Source organism: Arachis ipaensis, chromosome B9 (assembly GCF_059453495.1).
Source record: "Arachis ipaensis isolate K30076 ecotype BB chromosome B9, ASM5945349v1, whole genome shotgun sequence".
Taxonomy (NCBI): domain Eukaryota; kingdom Viridiplantae; phylum Streptophyta; class Magnoliopsida; order Fabales; family Fabaceae; genus Arachis; species Arachis ipaensis.
In genome coordinates, this window is record NC_142444.1 from 154,073,634 (window position 1) to 154,098,985 (window position 25,352).

At 35.7% G+C, this 25,352-nt stretch overlaps 2 protein-coding genes and 2 non-coding genes across 6 annotated transcripts; 2 read left to right on the forward strand and 2 right to left on the reverse strand.

Annotated features, from left to right (window-relative positions):
- Positions 1–10,801: 10,801 nt before the first annotated feature.
- LOC107618482 (nifU-like protein 4, mitochondrial) lies at positions 10,802–14,979 on the forward strand. 3 transcript variants are annotated; one of them, XM_088499463.1, is made up of 10 exons: positions 10,802–10,982; positions 11,197–11,255; positions 11,643–11,749; positions 12,111–12,184; positions 12,307–12,615; positions 12,703–12,864; positions 12,944–13,119; positions 13,782–13,885; positions 14,017–14,128; positions 14,532–14,979. In XM_088499463.1, exons 5-10 carry the CDS (start codon positions 12,417–12,419, stop codon positions 14,598–14,600), a joined length of 822 nt encoding a protein of 273 aa, XP_088355589.1. In that variant the 5' UTR covers positions 10,802–10,982; positions 11,197–11,255; positions 11,643–11,749; positions 12,111–12,184; positions 12,307–12,416; the 3' UTR covers positions 14,601–14,979. The 3 variants fall into 3 exon arrangements, with proteins under 3 accessions (XP_088355589.1, XP_016176058.1, XP_016176061.1); XM_016320572.3 differs by having other exon boundaries at positions 12,114–12,184; XM_016320575.3 differs by lacking the exons at positions 10,802–10,982; positions 11,197–11,255; positions 11,643–11,749 and having other exon boundaries at positions 12,046–12,184.
- Positions 14,980–15,571: 592 nt separating this feature from the next.
- On the reverse strand, positions 15,572–15,645 carry TRNAT-AGU (transfer RNA threonine (anticodon AGU)). The gene has a single exon. It is a non-coding gene; the product is annotated as a tRNA-Thr (tRNA).
- Positions 15,646–16,714: 1,069 nt separating this feature from the next.
- On the reverse strand, positions 16,715–16,788 carry TRNAT-AGU (transfer RNA threonine (anticodon AGU)). The gene has a single exon. It is a non-coding gene; the product is annotated as a tRNA-Thr (tRNA).
- Positions 16,789–20,912: 4,124 nt separating this feature from the next.
- On the forward strand, positions 20,913–23,748 carry LOC148546856 (uncharacterized). The gene is made up of 2 exons (XM_088498232.1): positions 20,913–20,979; positions 21,872–23,748. The coding sequence occupies exons 1-2, from the start codon at positions 20,913–20,915 to the stop codon at positions 23,746–23,748; spliced, it is 1,944 nt and encodes a 647-aa protein (XP_088354358.1).
- The last annotated feature ends 1,604 nt before the right edge of the window (positions 23,749–25,352 follow it).

The following is a 25,352-nucleotide window of genomic DNA, read 5'->3' on the forward strand; positions in this document are numbered from 1 at the left end:
TTCTCGGTTGTGTGCGCGCCAAAAGTCCCCACAGGCTTATATGGGAATGGATCAAATCAAATCAATAATCGCCAAAAACAGTAATAAAAATTAAAAGGAATGGAAAGTAGTCAAAGTACAACACACATGCTCTTTTAATAATACACTATAACACTATGACGCCCTGCCTCGGTTGCTCACTGCCGACTAATGGGACTAGTTAGGACAACTAAACAGGTCATAGTCACCAATCAGCATAACGGTGGTTCGTAACAACTAAGGTGTTATTGAACGTTACAGATATGATGCCGTCCAAGACATTCTGTCTTGTGCTACATGATTTCACAATTCTTTTTCTTTCGTGTGCTTACTCTCTCTCTAAGTACTTGGACGGTGGCCTGTGTTACCAAACTAGTAAAAAAGAAAAAACAGCTGCAGCTTTTAGAGCAGTACACATTTCCCTTTCAATGAATGAGTACGTGATAAACTTATACTTTGCTAATCAGACTGGCCTCGTAATCTTATATCATTCTAAAAGTATATGCAATCACTTTTAGACATTGGTCAAAGTGTTGAAATTTGAAAAACTAACAAATCTAGATATTTAAAGGATTTAGTTAAGGCACATTATTAGGAATTTTTTATTTTAATAAATACATAATAAATCTTTTATTTTAATAAATATATTGAAATTTTAAGTTGTATTTTAGTTAGTATCTTAACATGTGTCTGATTGTCTGAAGACCCAAACGCATATTTTAAAATAATAAGATGCTGTAAATTACTAAATAAAAGTTGACACATTGATTTCTAGTGGTTAATCTTTATTTCATTTAGCTCATTTGACGTATTCAATATATATTTTAAGATTTAGCTAATATGTGTTTTAAAAATACATGATAAATTTATTATTATTAAATAATTTTAAATATTTTATTTAATAAATATAAAGTAAATATATTATAATTTTAATATGTATCTTTAGGATGCATAATAGATCAACCTTATATTTTATTGAAGTTTGAGATTATAAGATTTGTTGAATGATGAGATTAACTTAGCCAGAGACATTGATTAATGCATGGATTTAATTTAACATTAATTGAGATACACAAGCACACACCCCCACACAGAAAAAAGGTTCGTTTATAAATTATAACACATGCTTTCTAATTTTAGTTTTAACTCTTCGTTCTAAATCAATTATGATATATGTATATTAAAAATTATTTATTTTATATATACTCTTATGCTTACACTATAGTTTTATCTCTTTTGAAGTATTTTTTTATATGTGATTGTTGAATATCATTTTTTTTTATATTGTTCAAATGTGGTCCATTTATTTATTACTTTACAAATCAATAAAGTTCTTTCGTTGAAAAAAAAAACTGATAATAATTAATTTTTTATATGTATAATTTTTTTTAAACCAAATTGTCAGAATTGTATTTTTTCCTTTTTCAATTAGAGTTGGCAATAAATAGGGTAGAGTTTGGATTCTACCTTAATTTTATTCACGAATTAAATTTTTTTTTTAAAACTTAACTTTATCCTATCAATAGGTTGAGAATTTTTAATTCTAACCCTACACGCATCCTAAAGTTGTTGACTCTATTCTATCCTACTTTACTCGCAAAAAAAAATTAAAATTTTCAACTAAATATAAAGTTCAATAATTTCATATTTCATACATATTAATAAAATAAAAAAAATTAAGTTTAAATTAAAATTAAAAACAATAAAAGTTTAAAGTAATTTAATATAAAATTACAAATAGTATCATCATCAAGTTTTTAATAAAATTAAAATAATCCAAATAAAAATAAATGTCTTGTCATTCTTCTTTTAACTCCAAATTCTTACAACATTAGTCTTTAAATAATAAACGTACTAAATTAATAATTTAAATAATTAGTTTAATAGTTACTAGTTTTTACAAGAAAGAAAATTGTAGATTCAATACCCACTTTCTTCATTACATATATAATTTTTAAATATATATTACAAACTAACTCTATCTGTAACTTACCCTACCCTTCCCAAAACCAACCCCCTTTTTTTCTCTTTCTTTTCACATTTTTCATTAATCTTCCTCTGTTAATAATTCATAAGTACGTTGCTGTTTATTTCTGTACTAGAAGTCTCTGGTATGGATTGTGAGATGAATCGGGGACTTGCGAGTCAAGATGGTTGTCGAATCGTCTTTTTGGAGCGGTGGGAGTACCTGTAAAGACACTTCGACGCCCAAATCAGAATGGATTTAAGAGGTATAAGGTGTGTGGAATGAGTGAGTACCTTAGGAGGTCTCTTGCTCTTCTTTATATAGCTGGTGGTAGTTATGTCATCTTATCTGGCTAAGATAACAAAAGTATTTAAATTCAAATGTTGGTTAGAGATTATAGAGCCAGTTTAGGTGATCATCATCTTATCTTATCAGGCTAAGATACGGGAGGTATTGAATTCGAATATTAGTTTAGGATATTGGAAGTTATTGATCCGTCTTTGGGTCGTGAGGATGACCCAATATTGGGATTGTTAGATTTGGTGACCATTCTGAGGAAGGACTCGAAAATTGGATCTGGAATAGTTGTCCCTGGATCATGAGAGCATGCTTGCTTGGTCTCAATATTGAGTTGTTGGGGAGTCTAGTTCTCTGTAATTCGGGAGACTATGAGGGGTTTGGAAAGGACGTGACGTCATCCTGTGCCAATTGGCGAGATGTTGGTGAGTTCCGCTTTTCGCGAGTTGGAAAATCATTAGCTTAAACCTTAACGCTGCTTTTGTTGACGAATTTGGTTTCCTTAAGAGTGACAAAGCAGGCCGGCCCGACTAACTCGCCTCGTCCCACATAGGCCCCCACCATAAACGGGGTAGTCCAGCTCGCCCCGCCAACTAATGTAGGTTCAAAATACTAGCCCACTCCACTTTATGGCGAATTGGTGGGCCGGCGAGCTGGGCCACTTGACTATTTTCTTTTTAAAAAAATCATTAAAATTAACAAAAAATAATAATTAAAAAATTAAATATAAATAAAAAATAGTCAAATTATAATATAATTTTTTTCACTATCTTTCTTTTAATTTTTAACTTTAATAAAATTGTCCAAAATAATATTTGTCAATAGAACCATCTTTATTTAAAAAATAAATCACATAATTTGAGCATATATACGAAATTGTAAAATAAAATAAATAAAGTTAATAACTAAAAGAGGAATAAAAAAAATAAATAAAAGTGTTTGAAAATTATATAATTATTAATTTTGTAGTAGTAATCACTCTTTTATTTAATAAAAAATAAATAAAATTTTTTGGCCCGGCGGGCCAGCCCGTCCCACCCCGCCAAAACCCGTTAATTTGGCGGTGTAAGTTTGGCGGATTCCAAATCTTTGCCCGACCTACATTTTTTAGCGAGTTCGGCGGATCGGCCCAACGGGTTCGACCCGTTTTACCACCCCTAGATTTTCTATTCTCGGGATGCGGCGAGGGGGCTGCAAAGGGCATAATGTCATCTTGCGCCAATTGGCGGGATGTTGGTGAGTTCGACTTTTCGTGAGTTGGAAGACCGTCAGCTCATGCTTGTTTTGTGTGGTCTTTTTGGGCCGTTATTATGAACTTATTTTAGGCCTCTTGGTGCACCGATTTTAATACTTTGCTTATTTAGCTTGTTTGGATATCCGTTTTGTTGGCCTCGGAGGTGATCGGTTTCTGAGGGTAGCTGTTTAACTTATTTGGATATCCGTTTTGTTGACTTTGCGAGTGATCGATCCCTGGGTCACCTTTTTTGGTATTTGGATATCTGTTCTGTTAGCCTCGGGGTGATCGATTCCCGGGTAGCCATTTGGATATCCGTGTTGTTGGCCTCAGGATGATCGATCCCTAAACAGCTGTTTTTTGTTATTTGGATATCCGTTTTATTTTTTGGATATTCGTTTTGTTAGCCTTGAAGTGATCGATCTCCAGGAGTAGCCACGTTTAGTTCGTGCCATCGGACGGGATAATGCTTTTGAAAAAATGAATTTCATTTGAGGTTTGGGTCTCGTTAAAACCTCCCGATGTGGGTAGGAAAGAGTGTACCGTAAGAAAATATACGGTTAAACAACTTAAGCAATAAATGAAAGTGAAAAAAGAAAGGAAAAAAAAGGTAAAGAGATAGTACTAAACGACCTTGATCTTGTTACTTTGGAAGGATGTTTCTACGTATAGTAGCGCCGTAAGTTGGTGGCATTCCAGGATCTCGGGAGCTTGGTCCCGTCTAGTCTTTTGAGCCTGTAGGATCCTTTTCCGATTACCGTCTTGATTCGGTAGGGACCCTCCTAGTTGGACGTGAGCTTCTCTTCTCCGGGAGCGGGGGGACTGATGTCGTTTCGTCATAAGACAAGGTCTCCTGATCCGAAGTCTCGTCGTACAGTGCTGCGATTGTACCTTAGGCTTATTCTCTGTTTTAGGGTTAGCTCCCGTAGGTGTGCTATGCTTCATACCTCGTCTGCGAGGTCCCGCTCTGCTTCTTTGTCGTTTTCTCCTACGGTTCTGCGCGGGCTGGGGTCTTGGCATGCATCGAGGTCCGCGAGGAAGATGCCTACCGCGTCTCGGGATCTCTTGCAGAGGGCCAAGCTGGTGTTGTCGCATTCTACCGCGTCTTTTCGGTCTCCGTGTACAGTTTCGATGGTGCCGTTATCGGCTAGAAACTTCATGATTAGGAATTTGATGAAGATGACGGCGGATAGGTCATTGATCGTCTTTCTTTCGAGGATGATGTTGTAGGTAGTGGAGTCCTTGAGGACCACGAACTCGAAGAGGATGGTCTTCCTCTGGCTTCCGGTTCCGATGGCTAGTGGTAACACTATGGAACTGTCCGGTTTTAGAAAGTTGTCTCCGAGGCCGGTCACCCCGTTGTGGTGGGTGTAAACCCCGCGAAATTAATAAATGATTAACTAATAAATTAATTATTATTTAAAGAAATTAAAAAATTAAAATTTTATAATCTATAGAAGTAGAAATATTAACAATACAAATTTTGATACTAATTTTAAATATTTTGCCCCAAAATTGAGTCAATGGGTCGAACCGGTTGGACCGATCCCAAGGCCCATTATATAAAAGTCTAAAGCTTGGCTTCTTTTCCCAATTGAATGCAATTACGCTGAAGAAGAGAGAATCGATGTTAAAAACCTTAACCATCACCTCCAAAAATTCATCGATAACTTTTAATTCGGAGCTCCGATTGATGAGCTGTCAGTGTCCACGTGTTCGTCTCAAATTTTTTTCAATTCTATTTGAATAAAGTGGTAAAAAATTTGCATTTCTCACCCAGTTCTTCTCCTTCTCAATTTTCATGAATTTTGAGTTTTGATATTGAAGAATTGAATGATTTTGATGGTTTAGGTGAACTCTAGCAGCAGATAATCACCGGATTTTATCCAATTGATCCATGGGTAAGGCAAAAAACTGTTGAACCCTTGTGAATCATTGAATTAGTGAATCCTATGATGATTATAGTGATATTGTGTGAATTAGATTATGTTCTTGTTGATTTGGAGTTCAATTTGGCAGTTTGGAATAAAATCCGGGTGATTAAGCTTGAGCAATTGATATTTGGAAGATTGGAACTTGTGAAAGGAGAGGTTTTTGAGGTGTTCTGGACTAGAGAGGAATCGGCCAAGGTATGGTCTTAGTTTCTCGTAATTAATATTTAATGTCACGTGAAAACTAAGGCCAGAAGACCTTAATGCGTATATGGTATATGATGTGTATTATAAAGGATGAATCAATTTGTATGTGTCAGATTATGATTTTGATGAGTATAAAATAATGATGATTATTGATATGTTGAGAGTTGATGGTGTGTTTGTGAAATTGAATTGAATGGATTGATTGAGAGATGTGTAATTCGATTTTGTAAACAGTTTGCTATTGGAGTTGGTTAATTTTTGGAAAAGATTTAATATTAAAATTGGCTTAATTTTGAAATAATTTGGTACTGAAAATGATTTAAATGATCGAGAGGTGTTTGGTTTGGTGGTTGGGACCCTTGAAAGGTGACAAAAGTTCAAGTTTTAGAGGAGATACTGTCGAAATTTCTATAAAAATTGGAGTTTTGATTTGAAGTGTCATTTAGAAAAAAAAAGAAGAAAAATATTATTACATGATTTATATATTTGAGACTAATTGTTGACCCTCTCTCGCAAGATTTGACTGGGCACTTTAACTCCCCGGGTTCCCCCAGGCCCCATGGGTATGCATATATATAAATTGAGCTTGGGGTTTTTTTCATGGATATTTTTGAGCTTGGAGATGCGAGCACAGAAGGACTGTCCAATAGTTAGCTGCCAAGACATGTCGGGTTGGCTATATAATCGACAGATGAGACTCATCAGCCATAGGACATGCATACATCATGTGCATTTGTATGTTTTGCTTGAGTGTGCATTGTTTTGGTTTGCTTAATTGCTTAACTCTACTTATCTGCTACTTGTTCTACTTGTTGTAATTGTACCTCTATCTGTGTTTTCCTTACTTGAATTATATGTGTATGTTTTTTGAGAGACCCCTCTTGGTGGAGGTGTGAAGGAGGGTGTTCCACCAATGACTCGGAGGATTAGAGTGACAGAAGGTGCATAGTTAAAATAGGGCAAGAACCTCTTAGTTAGATTATCAATATTATTGGTTTAGAATAAATTTTAAGATTAATATGAATGTCAAAGTTTAGAATAAATAAGGCAAGAACCCCTTAGTTAGATTAACTATGCTGACACCTTTATCATGCTGAGAGCCTCCGGTTCTCATTCCATACATATTTCTGTTATTTTTCAGATGCAGGTCGAGAGACACCTCGTTGAGCGTATGGAGACTCTCCTTACAAGCGAAGAACTGTCTTTTGGGCTATTATATTTTGTTTTAGGCTATATATATGTATATAGAATCTCCTCAAGTATATTTGTATTTTGCTCTCTTAGAGGTTGCTTTTAGAGAAACATGTGTTTTATGTATGTATGTATGTATGTATGTATGTATGTATGTATGTATGTATGTATACTCTGGCCGGCCTTAGTTTCAAAGGTCGAGTTCGGAACTTGTTAGCTGTATTTTGGAATTCTGAGTTGCATATATTATGTTTTTAGCATTTCTTTTGATTTTACCTATCCGCCTTACGTGTATCTTTGCGAGTGTGACATGATTTCTTGATTTTCACTTTTATTTATCTTATTCTTCAAGGCTCCTAGATATGAATATTTTCAAATATATTTATGCATGTATTTTACTTTTAGAGGTCGTAATACTCTGTCACCTCTGGTTTATGACTTAAGCGTAAGGCTCTATGTGGTAGGGTGTTACAATAGGTTTGCAGATTTTCGTTTTGGAGACCCAGCTTGTTCAAAGCTCCTTTGAAGAGGATGTTAGAATCAGCTCCGGTGTCGACCAGTATTCTTTTCACAAGTCTGGTTCCGACTTTTGCCGAGAAGACGAATGGGGCGTCTTCCGCCGAGGTGCCATGTGGGCCATCATCGGGAAAAAATGTGATCGCCGCTGGAACCGAGGAGATTAGTGCTTGGTTTCTTACGACTAGGACTTTGAGATCCTTTTTTAGTGATGATTTTGACTTTTTTGGCACATCCTTTTCGGTGATGACGTTTATAATTATGGTGCGGTCGGTTTTCGGACTTTCTTGAGGTGCCTGTCGTATCGTTCTTGGGTTTCGTCCTTCGCGTTTTAGTGATGGTTCTCTTTCAGTTCTCCAAGATTCTCGGATGATTTTGGCGAACTTGGGGAGTTTTCCGTCTCGAATGGCTTGTTTGAGGGCATCTTTTAGGTCGAAGCAATCTTGGGTTTTATGTCTGTATCCTAGGTGGTAATCACATTATAGGCTCTTGTTGCCGCCCGTCTGTTCCTTCAATTGTCGCGCCTTTGGAAGGATGTCTCGTTCCGCTATTTGGTGGTAGATTTCTGTGATGGGAGTGGGTAAGGCATGTAGTTTGTGAACTTTCCTACCCTCGTTGGTCGATTGGGGGGCAGCGGGTCTGGGGTGTTCTTTCGGGGTATCTTTTAGTGGCGGGTTACTACGGGGTGTCGTATTGCCGTGCTGCCATTTATTGGCGGCCACGACTTGGCTTACCTATTTTCATTTATGTATTCTCTCGTGAAGCTTTGGATTTCGTGCATGGTCTAGACTGGTTTGGTGGTGAAGTGCTTTCGAAAGTTTTCGTTCATGAGGCCATTGGTCAGACAAAGACTGGTGACCGAGTCTGTGAGACCGTCGACCATTAGGCACTCATCGTTGAACTTGTCAAGGTATTTTCTTGTGGATTCATCTTGCCTTTGGGTGATTTTGAGTAGGCTGATCGGGTAATTGCTTTGGTGATCTTGGTGGTGAACTGGGCCATAAACTTTTTGGAGACGTCGTCGAAATTAGCTATCAAACCGTTCGGGAGGCCATTGAACCATTTGATCGCAGGGCCGGCTAAGGTTACCAGAAAGGCCCAGCATCGGACCGCATTGGCAGCTCCTTCCAGATTCATCCTGGCCTCAAAAGCCGTTAGGTATTCCTGGGGATCCTTGGTGCCATTATACTTCATGTCGGTCGGTTTGTCAAAATCTTTAGGGAGTTTGACCTTCAGGATTTTCTCAGTGAATGGGGTAGCTCCCATTATCACGTGCTCACTTCTTGTTCAGTTGGCCTCCTGATGGTGCTTTGGGTCATCCTCGTTGCGTCAACGCTCTGGATATCTGGATCGTTGTTTCCTGTGTCGTTCTTCGGGTAACCGTTCGTGTCTGGGCTTTCGATGCGACTGGATTCTGGAGGTTGCTTGACTTTCGTGTTCGGGATGGTATCGCTCCTCGAATGTAACTCGACCTCGAGGTTTTACATTCTAAGGCAGAGCTCTTTGATTATCTGGATTGCTTTTTCTCCTAGGCCGTCAGGGGCTCGGGCTTCAGTAGGCGGTTGTCTTCCTTTGGTTGCTGTTAGACTGGGGTTGGTTGGCGGTGCACGGTGCTTGTTATCCTCCTGTGGGTGGAAGGAATGCTATCCCGGAGTTCGGATGTTGGGCTTTCTGGGTCTGAGTTGTGGTGATGACTTAAGGATTGCTCCTCGAAATTCTCCATCATGCCGCCTCGATTTGACCGTTATCTTCTTATTTTATCTAACTAAGATAATGGAGGTATTTGAATTAGAATGTTGGTTCAGAATATTAAAAGTTAGAGTAATTACCCAAATCAGTCCCCAAGGATTTTAAAATCGGACATTATAGTCCCCAAGAAAAATTAATACACAGACCAATCTCCAAAGTTTTACTTCGGCAGACAAATCAGTCTCCAGTTTATTTTTCGGCAAAGCAATTACCCAGATCAGTACCCAAAGATTTTAAAAATGGACATTTTAGTCCCCAAAAAAATTAATATACAAATCAATCCCAATATTTCTCTCTATTAGACATAACAGTCATTCGTCAAAAAATAAAATAAAATAAAATAATAATAATAATAATAATAATAATAATAATAATAATAATAATAATAATAATTATTATTATTATTATTATTATTATTATTATTATTATTATTATTATTATTGAGTGACTATATATATATATATATATATAAAAGAATCTAATGAATAAATTTATCATTATTTTTATCTAAAAAATATAAAAAATTATGGTACAATATTATTATGTAATTAATTAATAATAATAATAATAATCAATAAAATTATTATGAATTATTTTACAAAAAATTCAAAGTTAAAATCATTTGATATTTGTATTTAATATAATCAAAAGATGTACTATTTTAAAAAATATGTTTGTATTAAAAAAATATGTATTTAATATAAATCTAAATTAAAATATTTTTTTTTAATACAAATATATTTTTTTTTACATAGGACATCTTTTGATTATATTAAATACAAAAATATCAAATGGTTTTAACTTTGAATTTCTTGTAAAATAATCTCTAATAATTTTATTATTATTATTATTATTATTGAGTGACTATATATATATTTAATGAATAAATTTATCATTATTTTTGTCCAAAAAATACAAAAAATATAGTACAATATTATTGTGTAATTAATAATAATTATTTTATTTTATTTTATTTTTAGACAGAGGACTATTATGTCTAACAGAGAGAAACATTGGGATTGATTTGTACACAGTATATTAGTTTTTCTTGGGAACTAAAATGTCCGTTTTTAAAATTTTTGGGGACTAATCTAGGTAATTACTCTGCCGAAAAATGAACTGGGACTGATTTGTCTGCTATAATTTACCTTGGGGATTGATCTGTGTAATAATTTTTCTTGGGGACTAGAATGTCCGATTCTAAAACTCTTGAAAACTGATTTGGGTAATTACTCTAAAAATTATTGATCTGTCTTTGGGCCGTGAAGATGGCCCAATCTTAAAATTATCGGATTCGATGACCGTTCCTAAAAAAGGTCTAAAGATCGGGTCGGAACAATTTTTTCTTCTTCTCCGAAATTTGGTTTATGGCAGTTCATCCGATGCGTATCTGATCCCCTGATTCTCATTCCCGAGCTTCTCCAAGGTTTGTGATGTTAAGATTTACTGCGAGCCATTTTTTTTAAAATCGAACTGGATCAACCGATTCAACCGGATTAATTGAGAACTGATCACCAGAACGGTTAGACTAGTCTAAAAAACTATTTGGCAAAAAAACCGACCAAAAAGCCGGTTTGGTGAACCGGCCGGTTTTTTAGAGGTTTTTTGGTTTGAAAACTCCCTTCAAAACGGCGCCGTTTTAGCCTTTACAAAAAAAAAAAAATAATAACCCCTAAATTTTCTACCCGGCGCAACCCAGTCCCCCCAAGTCCCAGTGTCCCACTCATCTCCTCTCCTCTCTCAAAATTGAAAGAACAAAGAAAAGCACGCAGCCGTCGTAGCCACCGTAGCCACCGCAGCCCCGCACCTCTGTTCAAGCGCTCTCTCTGTTTTCGCCGTGTCGCGCCGTCACTCCCCTTCCTCTTCGCCGCCGGTAAGCACTGTGATAAATTGATAACAGTTAATCAGTTATGCTGTGTAGTTTTGTTAATAATTTTTGCTGTGTCCCCAGCCTCCTATGTGGCCCTCTGTGTCCCTTTATTCCAACTAATAATTGTGTTGCTGGTTTTACTGTGGAATTTTGTTACTAATAATTGAGCTCCCTCTGAATTATTTTTGATTTTTTAATGATGATGGAACCCTTGCAGAGCTTAAAGGTTTTGAGAACAAGCGAAGAGGTGAACTGAAAGTAATAAAAGTTTTCCAGGTATACGGGTTAAGATCGTTAGCTTCAAGCACAAAGCATCATAATATTTGATATGGATAAATCATTAGGATTGAGGATATCTGTTCCTACTTTCCTTTGACAGAACATATATTCAATTATTCATTATTCAAGTGATAAAGTTGAAACTGGAAGAAATGTTATATTTATTTTGTTAATTTCTATTTAGCCATTTGCTTATTTATTTCCTGATGTTTTTTTTTTTTTAAAATACAAATACTGTGTAACTTACCTAATATCATTTCGAAACTTGGCAGCTGCCTAATCACTAACTTGGCTCATGTGATAATTTTGTGAAAGTTCTCTTCATGTTTAGAATGATTTTATGACTTTGTTTCTTCCTTAACAATTAACATATTCTTGTCACAGGCGGAGCTATTTGACAAGTTTCTCCACGGCCCAACCTTAGATGAATGCTATTCAGCTATTGCTGTTGGGGCAGGCTTGATCTTCTTGATGTGTTCTAAAGATTCATGGTTTACTGTCTAATTTAATTTTTGTATTAAGAGCATTGAGATTTTTTTAATTAATTTGTTGAGGATATATTTGGTCATGATTGGTTATAACCTTCCATGATTTTGGCTGTGTTCATATAAGTGATATATATAATTGAATTTTATTAAGTTAAAAATTATTGAATTTATATATTTTTTATTTAATATTTAATTAAATTGGTTGAATTTCGGTCGAACCAATAAATTATTAAATCAGTAATTTTATCGGTTTATTGATCGGTTCGGTTTTTGTAACCTTGCTAGCTAATTACGGTTTTGGCCTTTCATTTTTTATTGGATTTTTGTGAATTAAATCGTGTGGACTTTGGTATGCTTTGTCAAGCAGCGTGTTCAAGAGATGATGGCCACGAAGGAAGTAAGACTGAAACATTAGCTACGGAGTTCCATCTGTTCGAGGTAATATGTCGAAAAATTTACCGACGAAAAAACCAAAATTGATTTTGTACTTAAGAATATTTTCTCCCTTATTGGTTAAACAAGGCACGTAACATAGCAATGAATATTTTCTCCCTTATTAGCCACGTGTCGTTAAGTGGTTGGCCTGTGACACCGCCTAACAACAAAAAGAACAATAGAAATAACCTCAGCTCCACCACCTTCACCGTCAGAAGAAACGGGAAATTTAACGATGAGAAACTTTTTCCGATTAGCAGCACGGGCACGACATCCCCTCCGAACGCCCAAATCCGCGGCGGAGAACAGTGTCGTTTCCATCATCCACCCCGTGCGCACAACGGCGTCGTTTCACCGCCACTACCACAATGCTTTTTATTCCTCCGCCTCTCCACTACCATCACTCAAATCTTCCCCCTTCTTGGGATTCGGAGGTATTTTTCTTCTTCTTCTTCTTTTGCATTGATATTTTTTCGGTTGTTATTCTCTGTTTGTTTGAACTCAAACTGTGCGTTGTACAGGGCAAAGGAGGAACATGTTCATCCAAACGCAGCCTACACCGAATCCTTCGTCTCTGATGTTCTATGCCGGGAAGCCTGTCATGGAAGTTGGAAGTGCCGACTTCCCAAACGCGCGTTCGGCTATGAATTCGCCTCTCGCTAAATCAATCTTTGGAATTGATGGTATTCTTGTTTGTCCTCTAGCTCAATTTCATTTTGTAGCTGGCATTTTGGTGAATGCGTGTTTGCGATTGCGTTGCAGGGATTACTAGGGTTTTCTTCGGGTCTGATTTTGTTACCGTGACGAAATCTGATGATTCTTCTTGGGAGTTGTTGAAGCCTGAGATATTTGCGGCCATTATGGATTTCTATTCCTCTGGTCAGCCGTTGTTTTTGGACTCTAAAGCTGCTGCAGCCATGGATACAGCTATTCAAGAGGTAAATATTATGCATCCTTGTTCTTTTTCTAGTTTATTCAAATGCTTATGTTGTTTTTGTATTGATGATTACGCCACTCATATGTTGTTTTTGTCATTTTAGCAAATGTGAACATGCTTTTTTGTGATTAGTTTATGAGGTCTTTGGCTTTTGCAAAAAAGAGTGCATACCTGTCATGTATTTGTCACTGAATTCTTTATTTCACTTGGTTGCATAAAGACTAATGCTAGATTTATATCAGCAATATAATGACTTTTGCTTTTCCTTGCTATCATGTATGAGATGCTACTAAGTTTGGTTAATCACTATAGTCATCAAACATTTTGCTAAGTTAGGCATCCTTTTCCCTTCTGATAATTTTTTGTGTTGTGCCAACTGGAAGAAAACCTGTGTCTCTGTTCCTGTACCTTTCTTTTTTTTCTTTTTGTTCTTCTTGGGTTTGATGTAAAGGAACCATTTCCCCACTAAATTGGCATTCACCCCCTTGTGCCCCACCTAATCAGTTCAGATGGTTTTTTCCTTAACATATTCTATACTTGTATCTTACTAATCTAAGTACCTTGTAGTATGAAAATGTTTTAACCTTGGAGTACATTTGAGTATGTACTCAACCATATTTGAGAGGCCTAAACTAAATGGTAGTATGCATGTGTTTTGTACAGGATGATTCCGAAACTGTTGCAATGATCAAGGAATTGTTGGAGACTCGTATTCGGCCGGCTGTTCAAGATGATGGTGGAGACATTGAATATCGAGGATTTGATCCGTAAGTTCTTAATAGTTTGTTATTTTGGTTTTGAAGCACATGGATGAAACTTTTAGGAAGAGCGTCCAACTACTGGCACTATAGAATTATATTTGTACCAAGTTAATTTATTTATTGTGGTTTTTATCTAGGGATACTGGAATAGTAAAACTTAAGATGCAAGGAGCATGTAGTGGGTGCCCAAGTTCTTCGGTGACTTTGAAATCCGGCATTGAAAATATGTTGATGCATTATGTACCTGAGGTAACAAGTTCTGGGATATCTTCTTGTGCTGAAATTAATTCTTGTTTCCTTCTGGGGACTATGCTTGTGCTTAGAAACAAAGTTTGTTCTGCCCTTCCAGTTTTTTTACGTTTTTTTTTTTAAAGAAAAAGAGCAGCAGCTTTGTTTGTTGTAAGCTTAGAAGTCAATATTTATAGTGTGCCAGTCACAAAACTTGATTACTTCCTCTTAATTTTTCACATTCAAACCGTGGAATTTGGACTTAATTATCATAGGGATCATGCTCTTATTTTGTACCAAATGTTTGATCTTTTTTTTTTTTTTTTTTAGCTTGTTCTCTAGCATATATAAATTGGCATTTGTCATAGCAACATTAATGGAATGAATTCCATGAACAAAATTTCCAATGCTGCTTGCTTTACAGGTCAAAGGAGTTGAACAAGAACTGGATGCTGAAGATGAAGCAGAAGCATTAAGTGGACAAATGGAGTAGTAGAACTTGTTCCACATTTACACTTTGTTTGGATATAGAAAAGAAAATGGAAGGAAGAGTAGATTTCTTTGTGTGTTGTTTGAATGAAGAGAAAATAATCGGGGAAAAAATAGAGATTTTTTTTGTTTGGATACTTTGTAGAGTCGCATGAATTACCCTATCCATTAATAGGATAATTGCTGGCCTTCACTTTAGATTGCTGGCGATTTACACAATCACACAAGTGCCTAGGTATTGTGGTATTAGTCCACATCTACTTTATGCCTGACTAATGCCTAAGACGCTTGTATTAATTGCATAACAGGGGACACACGTGTAATGTAATAAAATCTCTTGATTCATAGTAATTAATGATCATTAAATATGGAAAGTTTTGGCATGGACTGATTTTTTATTTTTATTGTCCCTTAAATATTTTTTTGAATGTATCTATCTATCGATCTAGACTTCTGTTTAGGTTTGAACATTTTAAATTCAAAATACGGTCCATTGGTAAAAAATCTATACACACATTTTGGATAATCAATTTGTATTTTTAAAATTGGTTGAATAATTTTGTAAACGGTTAATTTTATTATTTTAAACTAGTTTGGTTAATCTTAACTATGTACACTCCTATTTCTATTTCTTCTGTATGCGCGAGTATTGTAAATATGATGCATCTCAACCTATAACTCATTGGAAAAAGTTTTCTTTTATTTAAATAAATTAATAGGAGAACCAAATTATCTGATTTTTCTAAATGGATTTCGAAAACGTGATTTTCCTAAATCATATAATATATGTCACAAAAAAAAATCATATAATATATAATACTCAAAAACACATAAATTGTCATAGGCCAGTATGAGTTACGTTTTTTATCCTAAAACTCATTGTCCTAGCACGATTTACACCATTTATGTACAACTAGCCACCTCTCAAGACCACCCTAGCACGATTTATGTGTAACACTCCGACCTATGCAAGTTTGCTTTCGTTGAGAGTCGAACTCAAGACCTCCCGCTTACTAAACGGGTGCTCTAACCAACTGAGCTACGAAAGCAGATATGTTATTATGGTAAGGCACATTAGGCACGATTTACATTAAAAAACACAAAGCTCATGATCATGGAAGATTTATGTACTAAAAGAGGTTATAAATAAACAAGAACAATGTATCGAGCCATAGTTAAGTTGAGAGTGTGTTTTTGCTGGTTCATCACCGGAAAAAATGGATGAAAATACAAATGAGGGTGTAATGTTCAATAATAAAAAGCAGGTCGGAATGCTCGTAACTCCTTCAACGAATTTAGAAGATTTACGAAATAATATATTATAGAATTAAATAAAATTACAATAAGAAGTAAATAAAATTCATATGAATAAAACTAAATAAAAAATAAATAATTTATACACAACATAAATATAGTACAATAAAAGATAAAAAAATATATCATAAAAATTAACAAAAATAAAAATTTATACAACAATATTATCATGCGAATAAAAAAATACAATAAAAATAAATAAAAAATTATATAAACAAAATCAAATAAAAAAAAAAATTGTTAAAAAATATACATATAAAAAATAGTATAATAAATGATAAAAAAAATTCTTATGAACTAGGAAGTAGTGTGTACTCTAAAAATATAAGATCATACCACTAAAAAAATAATATAAAAAATATTTATCATATAAATAAAAAAATACAATAAAAATCATAAAAATCAAAATATGAGAGTACTAAAAGTAATAAAAAAAATTAAAATGTTTACTTTGGCAATGCTTAAAACAAATACAAAAATTCTTGATGAAAAAAAAATTGGAACTAATATTAGTTTTATTATTTTTAGTACTCTCTTCCTATTTTGATTTTTATGTTTTTTATTGTATTTTTTATTTATATGATAAATATTTTTTATATTTTTATATTTTTTTTAGTGTTCTAATCTTATATTTTCAGAGTACACACTACATCCTAGTTTGTATGAATTTTTTTATTATTTAAAATACTATTTTTTATACTTTTTATTATTTATATAAATTATTTTTTTCTATTTTTTATGGTTATATATCTATGTTGTGTATAAAATTTTATATTTTTCCATAACACTCCGTCCTATGCAGTTTGCTTTCGTTGAGAGTCGAACTCAAGACCTCCCGCTTACTAAACGGGTGTTCTAACCAACTGAGCTACGAAAGCACATGTGTTACTATGGTAAGACACATTAGGCACGATTTACATTCAAAAACACAAAGCTCATGATCATAGAAAATTTATGTGCTAAAAGAGGTTATAAATGAACGAGAACAATGTATCGAGCCATAGTTAAGTTGAGGGTTTTGGGAAGATGGTTGAGAATGTGTTTTTGCTGGTTCATCACCGAGAAAAAAAATGGATGAAAATACAAGTGATGGTGTAATGTTCAATAATAAAAAGCAGGTCGAAATGCTAGTAACTCCTTCAACGAATTTAGAAGATTTATGAAATGGTATATTATAAAAGTAAATAAAATTACAATAAGAAGTAAATAAAATTTATATGAATAAAACTAAATAAAAAAATAAATGATTTATACACAACATAAATATAGTACAATAAAAGATAAAAAATATATAAACAAAAAAAATATATCATAAAAATTAATAAAGATAAAAATTTATACAACAATATTATCATGCGAATAAAAAAATACAATAAAAATAAATAAAAGATTATATAAACAAAATCAAATAAAAATAATTTTTTTTTAAAAAATATATATAAAATAGTATAATAAATAATAAAAAAATTCATATGAACTAGGAAGTAGTGTGTACTCTAAAAATATAAGATCATACCACTAAAAAAATAATATAAAAAATATTTATCATATAAATAAAAAATACAATAAAAATCATAAAAATCAAAATATGAGAGTACTAAAAGTAATAAAAAAAATTAAAATGTTTACTTTAGTAGTGCTTGAAATAAATCTAAAAATTCTTGATGAAAAAAAAAATTGGAACTAATATTACTTTTATTATTTTTAGTACTCTCTTCATATTTTGATTTTTATATTTTTTATTGTATTTTTTATTTATATGATAAATATTTTTTATATTTTTTATTTTTTTTAGTGTTCTAATTTTATATTTTCAAAGTACACTGTCACAGTAAATTTTAGAAAGTTAAATTTAACAGTGTTTGTAGAGTTTTCTAGAGTATTTGAGAATGCTCTAGATGGTTCCGGAACGTTCTAGAATGTCCTAGAAGGTCCTGAAATACTCTAGAAGGTTCTAGAATACTCTGGAAGACCATAGAGTATTCTAGAAGAGTGTGGATGTATATAGGAGTATAAAGAGTAGTATGGAAGAATCTAGAAGTATTTAGAAAGTTGTGGTATGATGGATATTTGTAAAGAAGGTTCTAGATGATTAATCTAGGCCGTTGATTAGATTTAATCCTAACCATCCATTGAGGAGGTGGATGGCTATAAATAGGAGGTGAGAGTTAGTGTGAGTATGTGTGAATCATTTGTAACCACACTTGAGTAATAAAGTGTTCTTTCCACCAAAACTTCAATTCTCTTGTGTTCTCTTGTGTTCTTAGCTTTCTTGCTAAGTGTTGAGGGTTAGGCTGACTTGGTCTTAGCTCAAGAGGTTGAGTAAGCCCGAGTGTCGGCATGGTAGCGTTGGAGTGTGTCCAAGGCCGTGACAATTTTGGTATCAGAGCCTGGTTCGAGAGGGAGCACAAGACGCTTGTGAGACGCTTGTGAGAATGGCTTCTAGTATCACCATGGAGTATGTTGAGTCTCAAAGGGGAAGGAATGCTATTCATTCTCAATGGGGAGGCAAGAATATCCGTTCTTCAAGTGAGCCTCGAGGTAAGGACTCTAACTTCTTAGAAGAGAGAGTTTTTGTGTTGGAGAATATTCTATCCTCTATGGATGAACGTTTCCAAAGGATAGAACATGATAAGGAGACCCTCGAGACTCACGTGTTAGGAGAACTATATGCTTTCAAAGAAAGCATGCTCCAAATTGAAGAGAAGCTTGAAAATTCCTTAAAGCTATTTGAGGAAGTTCGAGTTTGGTTCAAGGAGGCAAAATCTCGACCAACCATTATAAAGGAGACGACAAAGATTGATCTCCCCAAGCCAAAGGAGTTCAAGGGCGTAAGGGACGCTCGCAAGGTGGAGAACTTCCTATGGCAAATGGAGAGGTACTTCGAAGACCAAGGGGTGGTCGAAGAAGCAATAAAGGTACGCACTGCAGCTCTCTACCTTTCTGATAATGCTACTTTATGGTGGAGGAGAAAGTGCGTAGATATGGAAAAAGGGTACTTGCAACATAGCCACATGGAAAGATTTCAAAAGGGAACTGAAAAGACAATTATTCCCTGAGAATGTGGTTTATGAAGCAAGGAAGAAATTGAGGGGGTTGAAGCACAAGAGTACGATTAGCGATTACGTAAAGGAGTTTACTACTCTCACGCTTCAAATCCCCAACTTAGCATCAGAGGATGCATTGTTCTTCTTCATTGATGGACTCCAACCTTGGACAAAGCAAGAACTACAAAGAAGGAATGTTAAGGATGCCGATGAGGCCATCGTGGTGGTCGAATCACTCACTGAGTATCATAGGGGAGACTCTAAACCCAAGTCTTCCTCCAAGCCTAGTTCTGCTAAAGGTGGGGGAGACAAGAGAAAGAGTTTCTCAACCAAGAAGGAAGGAAAATACTCTTCAAAGAAAGAGTACGAAGAAAAGAAGAAGGCTTTCGTACCCAAAGGATGATGCTTCGTGTGTAAGGGACCATACCAAATGAAGGATTGTCCCAAGCTAGGGACTTTGGCATCTATCGCTGAGGAACGAGAAGCTCAAACTCAAGTAACTGAGTGTGTTAGATCTATCCAACACATAAATGCTGTGAAGGGCAAAGAGACAAGCACTGCATAAAAGAAAGGCTTGATGTATGTCAAAGCCTTTATCAATGAAAAACCTGTCATGGCTATGATCGACACTGGTGCTACGCACAACTTCATCACGCCTGATAAAGCAAATAGGCTTGGGTTGAAGATCACCGAAAAGAATGGTTGGTTCAAACCCGTGAATACCAAGGGTGAACCCCTTAAGGGAGTAGCAAAAGGGGTTGAGATGACTCTTGGTTCTTGGAAAGGCCTTGTGGATTTCTCAGTAGCACCCATGGACGATTTTAAAATAGTCATCGGGCTCAATTTGCAAAGGAAGGCAAATATAATACCTATGTCATACTACGACGTAGTATGCGTCATGGAGAAAGGGTCTCCATGCATGGTCCCTACAGTCTCTAAAGTTGACAAACCACTGATACTGTCTGTTATGCAAATCAAGAAAGGGTTCAAGAAGGGAGAGATTACATATTTGGCTCTATTACAAGAGGAGTCAACATCTGAAAGAGAAGACGTCCCTCCCAAAATCAAGAAAGTTCTTGAAGAAAATAAGGATGTGATGCCTCCCGAGTTGCCAAAACAACTACCACCTAGGAGGAAGCTGGATGACAAACCCCATTTGTAGGGTTTATCTTGTATTGATTTTTGGGGATTTTATCACCCTTTTACCCATATTTATTCAAGAAATAGCATGGTTTTGTATATTCTCCTTTAATTGTGCTTGAATGTGAAAACATGCTTTTTAGGACTCAAAATAGCTAAATTTAATTCACCTTGATTCTATTAGATGCCTTGATATGTTTGTTAAGTGATTTAAGGTTTAGGAGGCAAAGATTGGATCAAGGGAATGAAGAAAGAAAGCATGAAAAGTTGGAGAACTCATGAAGAAATGAAAGAACCGGAAAGCTGTCAAGCCGACCTCTTTGCACTTAAACGACCATAACTTGAGCTACAGAGGTCCAATTGATGTGGTTCCAGTTGGGTTGGAAAGCTAACATCCGGGGCTTCGAAACGATATAAGATTTGCCATAGTTGCATCGCGCATAGGGGGTACGCGGACGCGCCGATGGTGGCACATGACCCACTTAATGCAAACGTGGCCAGCGATTTTAGAAGCCTTGTGGGCCCAATCCAACTCATTTCTGATGCTATTTAAGCCAAGGATTGAAGGGGAATCAACATACTTTTCATACTTTTCATACTTTAGATGTTAGTTATCATTAGTTTAGTTTGAGCTTAGTTTAGTAGTGAGAATTAGTTTCTAGAGAGAGAAGCTCTCACTTCTCTCTAGAATTAGGATTAGGTTTAGTTCAATAATCTTAGATCTAGATTTTAATTCATGCTTTCATCTCCTTCTACCTCTCAATTCTTTGTTGTTACATTCATTCTTCTTCCATTCTTTTGTTGTAATTTCCTTTATGTTGTTCTTATGTTTTGTTGTAGATCTACTATTGTTCATTCCATTTTCTTTCAATTCAATAAGAGGTAATTCATGTAGATCTTGTTTCCTTTAATTGTTGTTGTTAATTCTTTACATTTGATTGTAGTTAGAATTAATTCTTGTTGTTGATTTACTATGTTTTTCTTTTGTGCCTTCCAAGTGTTTGATGAAATGCTTGGTTGGATTTTAGAGTAGAGTTTTATGTTCTTGGCTTGGAAAGGTAACTTAGGAACTCTTGAGTTACTAATGTCCAAGTAATTGATGATTGGGATTCATTGACTCTAGTTCTCACTAATTGAATTAGTGGAGAGTTAGGACTTATGGACTAGGATTGATATAGCTCATTTGACTTTCCTTTACTACTAGTTAGAGGATGATGTAATGAGATTAATCCTTGCCAATTCTCATATTGTGGTTAGTGATTAGGATAGAGATCTTTGACCACCAACCCTTGCCAAGACCTTTTTAGCCATTAGTTTACTTTCTTACCATTTATCTTTCATGCTTCATATCAAAACCCCAAATATAACTCACAACCGATAACAAGACACTTCATTACAATTCCTAGGGAGAACGACCCGAGGTTTGAATACTTCGGTTATTAATTTTAGGGGTTTGTACTAGTGACAAACAACTTTTTGTATGAAAGGATTAGTGATTGGTTTAGAAACTATACTTGCAACGAGAATTCATTTGTGAAATTCTATACCATCAAAAAATCAATTCATCAAAATGGCGCCGTTGCCGGGGAATTGCAATGGTGTTATGTTATTGGTTATTGTATATATGTGAATAGTGTGAATATGTTTGCTTTTGTTAGCTCTTGCTAGTTTTAGGATTTAATTTTCTTACTTCTTACTTGATTTTGTTTTCATTTTCTTCTTGCTATCATGAATTCTCACCTTGGCTATGAGTTTGGTTATCAACATGTTGTAGGAAATGAGGACTATAATGAAGATGTGTATCAAGAATGGGATGACCAAAGGTGGGAGGAGCCATATGCATATGATCAATCCTCATGGAAACAACCTCCACCAATGCACTATGAAGAAGAGCCATTCTATGATGCATACCAATCCAATGGCTATGGTGACTCACCTTGTGATTTTCAAGAACCACCACCATATGCCTATGATCCATACCCTCAACATAACTCCCAACCATACTCACAAGCCCCTTCTTACCAACCATCTTCATATGACCCTAATCTATATCCATCCTACCAACAACCATATGAGCAATATGAACTACATATAGAGCCACCACCATTCCAACATCAATATTTTCAAGAGCCACCTCCTCCACATTATTACCAAGATGAAACACCTCCAATATATGAAAATTTCCAACCACAAGATGAATACTACTTTCCACCACAACCTCCCATGGAAGAATACTCATATCCATTGATCCAAGAGCCACATGATCCTAATCATATTATCCAAGAGGAACAAGAGTCAAGGGATCGTCTCAAGGAAGCATTGGATCAATTTCAAGCAACCATGGAGTGTGTTGTGCAACAAGTGAAAAGAGTGGAAAACATAGAACCACCACAACTCTACCAAGAAGAACCACCTTCCTACTATGAACCCTCCCCCCAATTTAATGAAACCTTCCACCCACCCCAATCTCTAAGGGATGAAACCCTTGGTGTTCTTGTTCAAGGGCAAGAAGAGATGAAAAGGGATGTGCAAAATTTCATGGCCGCCTTGGATGCGGTAACAAATCAATTAGCCTCCCAATGCTTGAACACTCAAGGAACTCTCATGGCTACATGTGGAGAATCAAATGAAGAACATAGCATGAAGGAGAGATTGGAAACTCCGGTGGGAAATGAGGGAAGTTGCTTTGTATTGGAACAATTGGAGGAAGCTTTAATTGTTGAAGACAAGGAAGAAGTGGTAGAAGACTTAGGAGATGCGGAGCTTCCATGGGAACATAGAGTTGAAGAAAACCCCTCCAAGATGATTGAAATTGATGCTAGGGAGGAAAGTGCACACCTTCCAAGGCATATTCCATATGAAGACTTGGATGGGATAGAGCAAGAACTGAGTTCCCATGGCAATAAAGAGCAAGCATCAAGTCCTAGTAGTGGAGAATCCTTTGAACTTGAAGAACCTTCTCCCGGTGCATTTGAAAAGGTTGTGGAGGTAAACTCCTTTCACCCTCCCAATTATAGTTTGATTAAGGGAAAAGGCTTAGATAGTTTGATTATTAATGAACAAAGGATTGAATTAGAGAAATCTTGTGAAGAGGTGGCAGTCCCTAGAAATAGAAGAACGGGGGTTGGTTATGCTTTTTCAAGATCTTTGGAAGCATCTTTGCCTAGGTGGCCATCTACTCCTTCACTTGAGTGGGTAAAATTCATCTCTATTAGCTTTATTGTCCCACTTGAGTATGGCTTGCTTGAAACGGATGGTCAACTTAGGATCCTTTGTGGGATGAAGCGTAAGCAAAAGATGTTTCGTGGTTGGCGTTGCAAATCAAGGCTCATTATGGTTGATGCATCAAACATGAGATATAAAGGTTGGAGTAGTGCTCAAATAGATGGGTCTAGGAAGATTGTTGGCCACTATATAGAGAATTCACCTTACTCACCACCCGGTTGGACTAATAATGATGATCAACCTCAAGACGGGTATGAAAACAAAGTGTGGGATCCCGGATTACAAGAAGAGGATCAACTTTGGGAGCCCCAAGCTTGTGAAGAACTCCATCAAGACTTGGCTCAATCCATGAAGAATCTTGGGGCACAATGGAGAACCAAGCATTGGTGGGAGTTCCAAGATGAATACAAGCACAAGCCACCTTGATGAATAGCTCCCCATAAGTCCAACTTAAGGACAATAAACAAAAGTGCTAGGTGGGAGACAACCCACCATGGTAAAATCCTTTCATTTTCTCTTTTGTATATATTGGTAGAATTAGCTTAATTTCATGTTTTGTTTAGTTAGTTGAGTATGTTTGGTAGTTTAAGTATGTTAAATAAGGTTTTATGGTGTTTTGGTAGCTGTTTGGAGGTTTGGAATGCTTGGATTGGTGCAAAAATATAAAATTTTTTTTTTGAAAAAACAGAGCACCATCCACGCGTACGCGTACATGGCGTGTACGCGCACTTCCAGCATTTTCGACCATCCACGCGCGCGCGCCATGCGTGCGTACGCGCGGATTGAGAAGTTCCAACCTCCATACATTTTCCAGAGAGTTGTGCCTACGCCGCGCCAACGTTGTGCCTCTGGCACAAACCCCACTTGCGCACACGCGCACATGACGCGTACGCGCCACTCTCGAAATAAGCCAACGACGCGCGCGCGCCATGCGTGCGTACGCGTGGATGCCCTCTCTTCCATCCACTTCTTTTCTTTTCCCCTTTCCATTTCTTTCCTTCTCCTTTCTTCTTCCCTCCTTCTACCACTCATCCAACACCTCCAAACACCATTAATAACCATTTATTTTAGTTAACTAATTAGTTAGTCATTTAGTTGATAGTTAGTTTTAGTTAGTTTCCATTTCATTTTTTTTTCATTGTAAGTGTTGGATTGTTATTCTTGCTTACCATTAATTGCTACTGAGTATTAAAATGGGATGTTTTCTTAACATCATTATGTTTATAACCTTTGTTGGATTCTATGATTGAGGTTATATTTTGTTACTTGGTTTTGAGTTCTTCCTGCTTACCTTTTGAAAAATACCAAGTGATGAGAATTGTCTTCGAGCTTATAACTCTTTTGAATTGCATGTTGTAGCTAGCCACCATGTGATTTGGATCCTTTTCCCTCGATTAGGCAACCTCTTGATGGATGATGTTGTGCATTTACCTTAATGCATTGTATTTCATGATTATATCCATCCATATGTTTGACTTGAATGCTTTCATGCTTCTCTAATGCTTGTCTTACCTTACAAGCTTACTTAAAGCATCTCAAGCACACTAGGATAAGTGAAGTGCATGCTTCTTTTGTGACATAGCTTTTATGCTAATGTGTATTCTAAACCGCGCAATTTAGAATTCACACACCTAATATTTCTTAATGTCACACTAATTCACTCACCTCATTCTAGTGATTTACCTCATTCCAACAATGTATGCTTCCTTGCTTTTATATCTTCTCATCTTATGGTGTTATATTTTTGTTTTTCATAACGAATGCACCACAAGCAACCATAGAAGTGGAAGAAAGAACACATAGCAATCCGGCGAGTCGCCGTACCCCCTTGCTCATCTTTGAGTGCACCGAGGACGGTGCAAACTTTTAAGTGTGGGGAGGTCGTCCAACCGGTCGGCGATTTTGGGTGACAAATTTCTAATCCCAACACTTTTGCATTTCATTTTAGGTTTTTTGGATTTTTGTTGCATTTTCTTATTTTTGCATATATATACACAATAAGCTTAGTCAAAATAATGAAATTTTCCAAG

What these genes read in the sequence shown, in the direction of transcription:
- LOC107618482 (XM_088499463.1), top strand. Translation starts at nt 12,417, where the DNA reads ATGAGAAACTTTTTCCGATTAGCAGCACGGGCACGACATCCCCTCCGA. An exon ending in GAATATCGAGGATTTGATCC is followed by an intron (nt 13,886 to 14,016) that starts GTAAGTTCTTAA and finishes GTTTTTATCTAG; the next exon opens with GGATACTGGAATAGTAAAAC. An exon ending in TGATGCATTATGTACCTGAG is followed by an intron (nt 14,129 to 14,531) that starts GTAACAAGTTCT and finishes CTTGCTTTACAG; the next exon opens with GTCAAAGGAGTTGAACAAGA.
- LOC148546856 (XM_088498232.1), top strand. Translation starts at nt 20,913, where the DNA reads ATGTTGTTCTTATGTTTTGTTGTAGATCTACTATTGTTCATTCCATTT. An exon ending in TTCTTTCAATTCAATAAGAG is followed by an intron (nt 20,980 to 21,871) that starts GTAATTCATGTA and finishes AACATGTTGTAG; the next exon opens with GAAATGAGGACTATAATGAA.